The sequence below is a fragment of the Heloderma suspectum genome, chromosome 6 (genome assembly GCF_057233095.1).
Source record: "Heloderma suspectum isolate Gila_16-S chromosome 6, 16-S_ref, whole genome shotgun sequence".
Taxonomy (NCBI): domain Eukaryota; kingdom Metazoa; phylum Chordata; class Lepidosauria; order Squamata; family Helodermatidae; genus Heloderma; species Heloderma suspectum.
The window spans coordinates 81,160,950-81,173,913 of NC_139463.1; the positions used below are offsets into that span (position 1 = coordinate 81,160,950).

The window sequence follows — 12,964 nt, forward strand, 5'->3', positions numbered from 1 at the left end:
CACCCCACTACAGATGCATTTGGAGAAGAAGATGGGCACAGAGGCTGCAGATCTAACATGTGTGCTCCAACTCTTCCCCCCCCCACTCATAGTACGTAACTGTAAGTAAGTAACTATAACTAAATTCCTCACATTCTCATAGTGAACAACTATGTTATCCAGCTAAAACACACTCCAATACAATTCCAGTTGTAAAGCTCAACAGCCAGCAGGGGTGTGGGGGCTATCCAGGGTATTGCACTGAGTGCCACATGTATGATTATCTGCCTGCTGGACAGAAGTCATGGGTGTGTTTGGTGTCATCAGCTCTTGGATCTCAGGGAACATGTTCATTCCCTTGAAGCCAAGGTTGCTGACCTGGACAGTCTAAGAGAGGTAGAGAGATTGGTGGATGAGACCTTCATGGACCTAATAGCAGGGTCCCACTCCATGGGTGACAGCTCCTCTGTGGTCACAAAGAATGTGAGTCTCGGGGATGGAGGGCATCATTCTGAGGAAGAGGGAAATGATCCCTTAGAAGAGACCCATTCCTTGGAAGATGAGAAAATAGCCTCTCACACCAAGGATGTGCCTCCGGGGAGAGGGGGACTGGTGGTCGTGGGAGAGTCAGTCATTAGACAACCAGACAGCTGGGTTTGTGATGGGTGTGTAGACTGCATTTTGAATTGCCCACCTGGTGTGAAGGTTGCAGATATCACACGCTGTCTCCATAGCAGAGTAGATAGTGCCAGGAAGGAGTCAGTTGTCATGGTTCATGTTGGAACCAATGAAGCTGGGGAATGTAGTCATGAGGTCCTGGAAGCCAAATTGAGGTAGCTAGGTAGGAGGTTGAAATCCAGGACCACCAAGGTGGCTTTCTCGGAAATGCTACCTGTTCCATGTGCAGGTCCAGGTAGACAGATGAAGCTCAGGAGTCTCAATGCATAGATGGGACAGTGGAGCAGAGAGGAGGGGTTCATATTTGCTAGGCATTGGGGAATATTTTGGGATAAGCCAGGCCTGTACAAGAGGGATGGGTTCCACTGATCTCATCTGATCTCGTAAGCTAAGCAGGGTCAGCCCTGGTTAGTATTTGGATGGCAGACCGCCTGGGAATCAGGCTTCCTTCATTGAGCAGGGGGTTGGACCCGATGTCTTGTAGGCCCCTTCCAACCCTATGAGTCGATGTCTATGTCTATGAACCAAAATGGAACCAGACTGCTGGCACTAAACATAAAAAGGGTGGCAGAGCAGCTTGTAAACGAAACCCTGGGGGGAAGCTAGGACACATCTGGTTTGGGTTAAATCATCCAAGGGGATGAAGATGAAAAAGTTTTTGATTCACCAAATGTAGAAAGGGAGGAAATAGGCCATGAGTATATGGTAGAGCATGATAGGCAATCAAAGAGGCCTAAGTGCCATAGTGAAAGATGCACATGACAGAGACATCTGGGAAGATACATCGCGTATTGGTGTTTCTCCGCAAATGTAAGAAGCCTCCAAGCCAACATGGGAGAGTTGGAGTGCTTTGTTTTAAAGGAGAACCTGGATATAGTGGGCATTACTCAAACCTGGAGGAGCAGAGAGAGCCATTGGGATATGGTCATCTCTGGATAGAAACTCTACAGGAGGGACAGGGAAAGGGTGTACTGGGGGAGGTGTTGCTACGTACATCAAAGAGGGCCTAGTGTGGAGCAGACTAGAACACCTTAAAGGGGTAGACTCTTCCGCAGAAGCACTATAGGTGACAACACTGGGCTCCAAAACTAATTTAGTGCTAGGAATGTGTTATCATCCCCAAGACCAGAATACTATGGGCAACGCTGAGAAGGAATGGAAAACATAATCGGGAAGGCCTCCAAACAAGGAAGTATTAGCTACTGAGCATCATACAAGGCTATGTTATTATCATATAAAGCCCTAAACAATTTGGGACCAGGAGACCTAGCAGACCACTGTTCCTTATATCTACCCTGACAACATTTAACAACTTAAGGCCTGCTGGTCATTCCAAAACAAATGGAATGTTGCCTTGAAGAACCCCACCAGCGGGCCTTCTCTGTAGTGCCACCCAACCTCTGGAAAACCGTCCCTTGTGCAGTCTGAAAGGCAGAAAATGTGACATCTTTTAAGTGCCTCCTGGAAATGCACCCTTTTGCCCCAGCTTTCCCTGGGCTGAAATTTTACTTTGGTTTAACATGGCACTCTCAAATTTTTATCTTGTGTTTTGTCATGAGCCTCAGCCATTGGGCAGTATACAAATACATACATACATACATACATACATACATACATAAATGTTGACCCTGACAAGTTTCTATTTTACTGGGTTTTACTGCTTGATATCGTTAATGAGGCCTAATGTGTTCCCTTTCACATTGTGGTATTTTGTACCATGGTGGTGCCTGAGCTAAAATGTGTCTGTGTTGGATGTTCTTTGTAATTACCCTCTTACATTATAGGACCACCGTTGTGGCTCTATATTAAGGCTGAGTAAGATGAATTCCATTCTGTCATTATAATCAGTCATCTTGGAGCAGTAGGGATGTACGAAAGGGACATACCTTGTCCCGCAGCTTTTTTCGCGGTGGGGGGGAGGCGCTTCGCTTCCCCCCCCGAAGTTCATGCAAGGGGGGGGTGTCTTCCTGCCTCGCCCGGCCGAAATTCAGGCCGGGGGGGAGGCTTCCCACCTCGCCCAGCCAAAATTCAGGCCGGGGAGAAGCGCCCCGTCTCCCCGGCCGTGAACTTCAAAAGAAAAGTAAAAAAAAAAAGCCCCGTGATAGGCTACGGAACGATTTACGTAGCCTATCACGGCTAGATCTGCAAAGTCAGCCGTGATAGGCTACGTTAATTGTCACGTAGCCTATCACGGGTGACTTTGCAAATCTAGCCGTGATAGGCTACGTTAATCGTTACGTAGCCTATTACAGGAGCGTTTTTGGGTTTTTTTTACTTTTCTTGTAATGGCGGCAGCGGCAGCCAGTCAAAAGACCGGCGGCTGCCCCCGCCCCTGACGAAGACCTGCCGAACCGCCGCCGGGACCCGCCGCCGGGAGTGACATTCGTAAAAGGCAAGTCCCATCCCGGGGGGGATGGGGGGGCGGGGGGCTGGGGGAGAATTTCTCCCCAAACAACCTTTGGAGGACCAAATGCGTTGGCACTCAGCCCCCCGAAGTTTCGGGGAGAAATTCTCCCCCATCCCTAGTAGTGATATGGTTTACAGGGAAAAATGGCATAACAAATTGATCTGAAACATCACAGTGTAGGAGAGAAAAGATTGAGAAAAGTCCATGCTGATTTTGAAGTAGAGAGTAGGGATGGCAGAGAATTCTGCCATGGATCTCAGTGAGGCCAAATGCCAGTGCATTCGGCCCCCCGAACTCCGTGGCGGAATGGCCTGCCCCCCCCTGCCCCCCCACGGATCCCCCCCGGGACGAGACTTACCTGGGGCGGATCTTCCAGGCAGTGGCAGCGGCAGTGGCGGTGGGGGTGGCAGCAGTGCCCGGTCTTCCGACCGGCTGCCTCCGCCGCCATTTCCAGTGTTAAAAAAAAAAGACATGATAGGCTACGTAAAGATTTACGTAGCCTATCATGGCTAGGTTAAAAAAAAGAGAAAAAAATGACGTGATAGGCTACGTAAATCTTTACGTAGCCTATCACGTCTGACTTTAAAAAACAACAACGTGCATACGCAAATGGCGGCAGCTACGGCCGCCGCCATTTGCGTTCCTTATTTTGTGCCGTCTTAGTCTAGGTAAATATTTACGTAGACTAAGACGGCGAAAATAAAGGGGAACGCAAATAGCGTCTGCTACGCTATTTGCGTTCCCCTTTATTTTCGCCGTCTTAGTCTATGTAAATATTTACCTAGAGTAAGATGGCCAAAATAAGGAATGCAAAATTTGCATACGCACGCTTTTTTTTTTAAGTCAGATGTGATAGGCTACATAAAGATTTATGTAGCCTATCACAGCTGACTACAGGAACGCAAACGGCAGCGGCTACGGCCGCCGTCATTTGCATCCCTGCTAGCCAGCAGCCGGATGTCCAGCTGCTGGTGGAGCCGGACGGTGGCTCTGTGGACTCCCCGCGGAGCGGTGCCGGCCGGCCAGGATTCCGGTGAGAATTCTGGGGGGAGGGACAGAGCACCTCCCCCCCACAGCGGAACCCGGCGGAGCCAGGTAAGGCCAATTTCGTACATCCCTATTAGAAAGGCTAAGAAATGGCTTATATGTAGGAATCTGGAAACTGATGAAAGACTTCCAGCCGTTAGACTTCATCAGCTGATTTTTCTGTTTGTAGTGGGTCATTTGGGCAACAATTAGTTGTTTTAGTTCAAGGGGAAGGTCTAGTAAACCTCTTGCCCTAGTAGTAACATACCTTAGCTGTAATTTTTATTAAAAAGGCAAATTGTCAGCCCATTGTAATCTATGAGGAGACACACATCCACGGCTGTAGTGTGTGTGTGTGTGTGTGTGTGGATCATCACACATGCCCAGTACACCTCTGCATAGCAACAAATTTGGACTCTGGGCCTCTCACATGGGAAAGTTTTGGAAACCATCACAATGGGCATCTGTCAGAGCTGGTGACATTTGATAAAATCTGATCCCATCCAAGGGAAGAAGAAATGTCTTTGAAATAGAGTTTAGCATTTAGCATTAGAAACAGCTAAGAAATGCTTTTGTTGGAGCTGGTGAAATCTGGTAAACTCTGAAGATGCCTGCCACCCAGTCAAGGAAGGAGCAATGTCTTGACTGAAAAGAAAGGGCAACCGTTATACTTGAATGGTTTAACTCATGCCTCTTCAGAGTCTCTGAATCTCTAGTCCTTGGCTCCTTAAATATTTATGTAGGCTAAAACGGGGAATCAAAAAGGGACACAAATAGCGCCCGCTATGCTATTTGCGTTCCCCTTGATTTTCGCCGTCATAGTCTACGTAAATATTTACGTAGATTAAGAGGGCAAAAATAAGGAACGCAAATGGTGGCGGCCATAGCTGCTGCCATTTGCATATGCGGTTTTTTTCTTCTTTTTTTACCCAGAACCCTCCGCGGCCGGAACTCCAGCTGCGGACGGCTCTGGCCTGGCTGGACCTGGCCGGCTGCTCGACAGGGCTGCCACGGAGCACAGCCAGCCATGGAGGATTTCGGGGGGGGGAGGAACAGAGCGCCTCCCCCCCCATCAAGGATTCTGGGGGGAGGGATGGAACGCCTCCCCCCATCATCAACATAATCCATGAAAGGTAAGTGATTTTCGTACATCCCTAGCTTCACCACTATCTTGAAGCTCAATGGTTTTGGCAATGGCAGAGTGGTGAACCTAAATCCCAGCTTTGTCTGTTCATCAGAACAGTTACATGGAGTGTATAAAATTGAAGCTATCGTGCAACAGAAGCTACCATTCTATGTTGCAACTGGTCAGCTGGCTACCAATACAGTCCAAATATAATGATAAGAGCTGGAAGGGATATAAAAAAAGAAAGGAAAAAAGGAAACAACTATGATTTCCATCTCAGTTATTTCTGCTATTAATAAACATATTGCCCCAAGCCATTCACAATATGTAAGAACCCAGCTCTGAAAACTGATGAAATTTCACATCACATTTGCTTCCTGTGAATGCACTTGCAAATGGAGAAGGCTTCAGCAGGGATCTAAACCTGATTTAAGTCTTTCAAGAAACAATCTTCCATGCCATCTCGAAATACTTTTTCAGACAAATCTCACAGTAAACCAAAAAGAAACCATAAGGCTCACTGATGTTTTACTGCCTATTCAGGAAAAATGTGGACACGTAAATTAATTAATCTCAAGGGGGAGATGGAACTGCAGAGAACAAGAATTTAACTCAGGGCACAATCCTATGGAACATGAAGGCTTTTGAGATTGCTATGCCCTGCCAGGCTGGTGGGGTTGGGGGCATTGGGAGATTGCGGAGGTGATCTTTGCCTCCCCAGCCTCAGATCCCCAGTATTTTAACTGGACAGGCTTCAGGAGGGGAGGGAAAGGGGCTAGAGGGGGTTCAGCAGAAACTGTATCCTGGCCACTCTGGTCTCCTCACCTTCCTCACCACAGGCATGTCCCCTTTCCCTCCTCTCCAGGGCTGATTTTCCAACCTTGGAGACACAGCTGGAAAAGTTCTCTCCGCACTGGCTGTAAGGAGGTGGGGCCAGGGTTCAGATTTCCACCTCCCCCTTTAGAGGTTGGTGTGCATTCTCTGACTGTGCAAGCAATTTTACGATCCATCCTATGGTTCCTGGGATGCTTGCCCAGGGACCCTACGATTGCTCACTGAGCTTTTAATTGCAGTATAGAAAGATGGTCTTGTGTATGATGGAGAGAACAACTGCAATACATCTCAGCATTATTATGAGGACAAACTCACAATTGGAAACACAGAATTATGCAATTGGGTGATTCCACTAAACGTGTGTGTGTGTACACACACACACACACACACACATACATACATATATATCAGATTGAATTCAGAGATGAACATGGATGTGACTTACTAAAAAGGTAATCCTTGTAGGAAGCTAGTTGTGTGGTTTGCCTCCAGATGTGACCTTTTCATCCATGCTATTAAAAGTAGGGATGTTGGAGAAATCCTCCATGGATCCCCGTGAGGCCGGATTCTATTGAATCCAGCCTCCCAAATTCCGTGGAGGATTGGCTCTCCTACCTTTTCTTCCAGTGTGAAGTCCTCGCTGGTGGATCCTCCCTGCCTCCAGCTCTGAAGACCCAGCGATATGGCCGCCATGGCTGTATCGCCAGACTGTGGACGCAAATGGCGTAGCAGATGCCAATTGTGTCCCTACTTTTTACCGTGATAGGCTACGTAAATCTTTGCTGGCTGTGGAGCCAGCCAGGGAGGATTCTGGGGGAGGACCAGATTGCCTCCCTGCCCTGCGGAACCCCAGCAGACCCTGGTAAGTGGGGGGTTCATACACCCCTAATTAAAAGGGACAATCAAGGCAAATTGTGCATATTCTGCTTAATAGTACTCTTTAATAATCATAGTTTAATAGTACTCTTGCCACCATTACTACAACTTGATTACCAGTCTCTGGAGATAGGTGAGCTCCAGGATGCTCATATCAGATTAAATCAGAAATAGACTGGGGCGGTGGCTGTTTCCACCAGTGATTTACTCCGAGCCAGCTGCATGTTGAGGTCATTAGGTATAGATGAAGTTGTGGCCATCCAGCAGCCCGCCCCACCGGAGTTTATCTGGGAAACACCACATTTTCTGAGCCTGCATGAAGTCTGATTCTTAACCTTCAGTTGGGTTCTCCCTGGTATAATTGTTGTATGCCCCAACACCTGCATTTAGCTCTGGTATGCTAGCCCTGCCTAGAGGTGTGCCTTTCAACATGGTCCCAGTCAAGCAGTGTATCCTGTCTCCCATCCCTGTGTTTCCCAGCACAAACTAAATAGTGTCTCCTCAGAAGTAACACCCATTGTGTTCAATGAGGCTCGTGGCTCGTTGGAAGGCTTGTCTTACAAATGTGCACATGGGGCGTAGTGTTTCTTTTGCCCCTCCATTACCATGATCAAGCACAGCAATGGATCTACAAAAGGGGCTCACTGTGAGGCTTGTCTTACAAATGTGCAAAGGGGAAGTAACTACTTCACACTTTCCTTATGGAGTCTGGAGAGGGGGGAAGCCTCACTTATTAGCTGAGCAGCCCCTACCACTCAGATGACATTCACTCTGACTCCCGCCCTCCTTACCCGGTAGTATGTTCTGTCTGTGAAGTCACTTTGAATGGTGAGGCGTACACCCTTATGGAACCCTGCCAGGACCAAAAGCAGAAAACAAACAAACAAACAAGAAACAACCATAATAACACTAAAGAAGAAAATCAGAACCCGCCCCTAACATATCTCTTACCTATACAGTTTTCCGTCTTGCTGACAGATGCTACACTATGTTCCTGTTGTTTCAAATACGTAGGTAATTTCAGCATTGTCGCTTATCTGGAGCATATTCTTCAAGCCATGTATGGAAACACTAAAAGTCATATTCCAAATGAAAAATTAAAATATTGTATACCTTTACTTATTCTCTAATACTGACTACCGGGGTGTGTTCTGTTCCAGTCTTTCAACAAATTTCTGCAAATACTGGGCTGGGGAATGGAAATCTGGTGTGTTTAACAAATAAACGGCTCTTGGAAAGGGCTCAGTTTGGATTTAGTTATAATTTAGGTAAGTATGTATTTAATTCAAAAATGGTGCCAGACAACTTATTTCCAGAGCAGTAGTATCAGTTGATACTATACGCAAGAGCCAGGTTTCCTTTCTGGGAATTCCTGCAGAGAGAGGCATGGCCATTCAAAAACAAAACAAACGAAACTGTACTATTTTCAGTGTATTTACTGGAGTTGTCCATCACCAACCCAGAGGCTATGAATAATAGCCATTAAGGTATGTGTTTCCATATAAATGAAATTGAAGTTGTATGGGAAATATAATCTCATTGTCATTGTAGAATCTGGATATCTAGTTAGCAAGTATAAAATAGGAAGATAGAAAAATCTGCTCCTGTTTAAATAAATAGTTCAGATTATTATTTTTCTTTTAAAAAATCATAATACATTCTAGGACGCAACCTAAGAACCACCAGCATATAGTGGCCTTTTTGTTTGCCGTTAGTAAGATCAACCAAAATCTGAAGCTCTTTCCCAACATCACTCTGGGTTTTTGCATAACTGACAACTATTACACAGGAATATTCAGACTACAATTGCTCACTACAAGATGGAGAAGTGTCCACAATTACAAGTGTGACATTCAGGAGCATCCCTTGGCCATTGTTAGGGGACTTGGCTCTGAAACATCCATCCAAATAGCAAACATAGTAGGCATCGACAAGGTACCACAGGTAGGAATGTGATGATGCTTGGATGGTAAGCTTCCATAGGCATGCACCTGGGATCACAAGCTGCATAAAGTGAAAGCTGTTTTAGCTGAACATTGGTCCCTTACTCAGCAAGGTATTGCACAACTTTGGCAGTATAGGTCGTGTAGACAGGGGCGGAAGTTCACAGCAGCTGAGAGAGTTTGCAGAAAGTACAGGGACTTTTCTTTCTGCAAAATGTGTATCAACTATATTTGGGCTCACCATTAGCCATGACTATGACTGTCACAGCACTTTTTTCTTTCTTTCTTAAAAAAGTAGCAGCAACTGTGTCAGAAGACTGGCCATCTCGTTGCATCCTCCATTGTGTTGTCCCAGAGCGCTCTCTCTCTCTCTCTCTCTCTCTCTCTCTGTATGTGTATGAGAGAGAGAGAAAGAGAAAGAGAGAGAGAGAGAGAGAAATAATGGTCACCACAACAAATGCTACAGAATCTTTTTCTAGAGTGGTGAGAAAAGGAATAATTTTAGAACTTTTCTCAGAAAATAGGCAGCTCAACTTGGCTGCAGTTACTAGAGCACTCCACATTCTGCAAACTCTGATGAGTAAATTATGTGGATTCTTCTTACTAATAAATCAACTTGTTTACAAGTAATATCATAACTTTTAATGGCCTTGAAGAAGAAGATGTAACCCAAGCCCATCTCTGCATCACTGAAATTGAGAGAACAAATTAGTTGTTCTCTCAATCTCTTAATAACTCAAAAAGGAGGTATGAGAATGTTTCTCAAGATGGGGGTCACCCTTTCGAGCAAAGATTGCAGCTGAGAATGTCAAAGTGATTCCTCAGATATTTTATGTGTTTTCCTCCAGCTCAGTTCTGGTTCATTTGATTCTCCGCTAAGTGATAAAATTCAGTTCCCTTTTTTTCTGTTGGATGATCCCAAATGCATTGTTACAATATAAAGGAATAATCCATTTACTCCATCATTTCTCCTGGAAGCGGACAGGTTTGGTTGCACTAGATGATGATGGAGGAGAAAAGTTTGTGCAGATTCTGATCACATTGCTCTCTGAGTATGGTATTTGTGTTGCATTGACTCAAAGGATCTTAACAACATTCATTGCCAGTGTAAGAGAAATCCTGATGGAATTGCCAAAAATTGAGAATACATCTCTACTTCTACTTCTCTGCTCCTTCTCAGCTTGGAGTTCATTTTTAGCTTAAGATGCAGGGAGTGGAGGTTCTAAAGTCCATCTCCCTTTTGAGGCCTGATCTCAGACAACTTCACCAGCATGAATTTCCCAACTGATTGATTGAATGATTGATTGATTGATTGATTGAGACTATTGTGACAAATGCCCAGATGAACAGTACTCCAACCAAGAAAGGGGTCAATGCATTCCAAAAGAAATTCACTTCCTCTCTCATAAAGAACCTTTGGGAATTGCTTCATCAATCTGTTCCCTTGTTTTGTCTCTCACCAAAGCTTTAATATTGACAACCTTTATTAAGCATCAAGACACTCCACTTGTCAAAGGCAACAGCCATGATCTCACTTATAGTCTCCTTCTCTCTCTCCTGCTTTGCTTCCTCTGCTCCTTGCTCTTCATTGGCTGGGCCAAGAAAGTGACCTGCCTACTCCAGCAAACAACTTTTGGGCTCGTCTTCTCTGTTGCAGTTGCTTCTGTACTGGCCAAAACCATCACAATGGTTCTGGCTTTCAAGGCCACCCAACCAGGAAGCAAGATGAGGAAATGGCTGAGGAAAAGAGTAGCCAACTCCATTGTCCTTTTCTGTTCCCCTGGCCAACTTGTCATCATCGTAGGAATGGACGAAAGGGACTTACTTGTCCCGCAGCTTGCTTCGCGGTGGGGGGGAGGCGCTTCGGTTCTCCCCCCGAAGTTCAGGCGAGGGGGGGAGGCGCCCTGCCTCACCCAGCCGAAATTCAGGCCGGGGGGGGGAGGCTCCCCATTCCTTGCCAGTGAAATTCAGGCCGGGGAGGAGCGCCCTGTCTCCCCGGCTGCGAAAAAAAAAGTAAAAACACACACACACACACACACCCCGTGATAGGCTACGTAACGATTTGCGTAGCCTATCATGGCTAGATTTCCAAAGTCAGCCGTGATAGGCTACATAAATCGTCACGTAGCCTATCATGGGTGACTTTGGAAAAAAAAAAAAGCGTGTACGCAAATGGCGGCGGCCCATGGGCGCCATCATTTGCATTCCTTATTTTGGCACGTCTAGTCTACGTAAAGATTTACGTAGACTACGGCGAAAATAAGGGGACGCTATTTGCGTTGCCCTTATTTTCGCCGTAGTCTACGTAAATCTTTATGTAGACTAGACGTGCCAAAATAAGGAACGCAAATGGCGGTGCCCATGAGGCGCCGCCATTTGCGTACGCGGTTCCCCCCACACACAAAGTCACCCGTGATAGGCTACGTAACGATTTACGTAGCCTATCACGGCTGACTTTGGAAATCTAGCCATGATAGGTTATGTAAATCGTCACGTAGCCTATCACGGGTGTTTTTTTTTTTTTTTTTACTGTACTTTTTTATTTTGTAATGGCGGCGGTGGCAGCCGGTCGGGAGACCAGCCGCCGCCCCCACCGAACCACCGCCGAACAGCCGCCGGGACCCGCTGCCGAGAGGGACATTCGCCGAATGTAAGTCCCATCCTGGGGGGGGGGCGGGGGGCAGCGGAGAATTTCCCCAACACATTCGGGGGGCCGAATGCATCGGCACTCGGCCTCCCGAAGATTCGTGGAGAAATTCTCCGCCATCCCTAGGTCTGCATGTCTAAGTCTGGGAAATGACGATTTGTTGATATACAGTACAGATGAGTCATCTGTACTGTATATCAACAAATTATCATTTCCCAGACTTAGACATGCAGACACACACTGGAGAGGTCATAGTTCAGTATGATGAGGGGTCAGTCACCATGTTTTATTGTGTCCTCAGCTACGTGGGCCTTTTTGCATTTGTCAGTTTTACTGTAGCTTTCCAAGCAAGGAACCTGCTGGATAGCTTTAATGAAGCCAAGTTTACCTCTTTTAGTATGTTGGTGTTTTGCAGGGTTTGGGTCTGCTTTGTTCCTACTTATCTGAGCACCAATGGTAAACACATGGTAGCTGTGGAGATCTTTTCTATCTTGGCCAATGGTGCAGGCTTACTTGGCAGTATCTTTTCTCCAAAATGTTTATTATAATTCTGAGGCCTGATCTTAACTCGAAGGGGTACCTTGGACAGAAATAGGACTAAGCTACATCTTTTTTAAAAATGTACCTCATATTGGTATCAGTAATTGTCTTGGTAGTATTATAGAGCAGCCAAGGGGTGGGGGGACTGAACAACACTTTGAGTGCTATTGTCAGAGAGAACACTTGTATTTTAGTCAAATTAAACAAATGAGTGTTCATAAAGATATGATGTTGAAATGGCTTAAAGCTTCAATGGAAAAGACAAAGAAGTGTTAAAAATGACACAAAGATGACTGTTGTCTGTAGTAAAAAAAAGAAAAACACCCAGAAAGAACTTAAAAAATTGAAACGAGGAAAAAGTAAAACCCGCAGAAAAATGCAACTTAATACCATGAGAAATCTTTCAGTAAGGAGATGTTCCCATACATGTTTGGGGCACATGTCTGTAGACACATTTCTTTCTTCTGAGATTAAGCCCTTGGAGATAGGGATGTCAGAGAATTCTGCCACGGATCCCCGAAATCGGTGGCGGAACAAAGCCCCCCGCCCCACCACCCCGCAAAAGGAGCACGAAATGGAACACTTACCTGGTGCTGTTTGCGCTGCTTTGAGAATGGTGGCCGCATCTGCCATTAGCGTCCCTGCGGAGGCCGTGATAGGCTACATAAATATTTACGTAGCCTATCACAGCAAAAAAACAGGAATGCAAATGGTGGCTGCCGTAGCCGCCGCCAATTGTGTCCGCAGGCTCCACATGCCTTTAGGATTTCGGGGGGAAGGTGCGGAGGGCCTCCTCCCACCACGAATCACCCCCTTTAAAAAGGTAAGTGACTTTCGCACTTCCCTACTAGGAAAACATGAACCAGTGGAGAGAAATGAACTCAAATTGCTAGGGCAGGGATATGGAA

At 46.1% G+C, this 12,964-nt stretch overlaps 1 protein-coding gene across 1 annotated transcript in view; it reads left to right on the forward strand.

The window, feature by feature from the left end:
* Positions 1–13: 13 nt before the first annotated feature.
* LOC146341439 (vomeronasal type-2 receptor 26-like) overlaps positions 14–12,964 on the forward strand; it is a 29,656-nt gene continuing 16,705 nt past the window's right edge. The window contains exons 1-2 of the mRNA XM_084807448.1: positions 14–91; positions 307–462. Of these exons, the coding sequence (XP_084663574.1) occupies positions 14–91; positions 307–462 (234 nt within the window). The remainder of the gene's footprint in view (positions 92–306; positions 463–12,964) is intronic.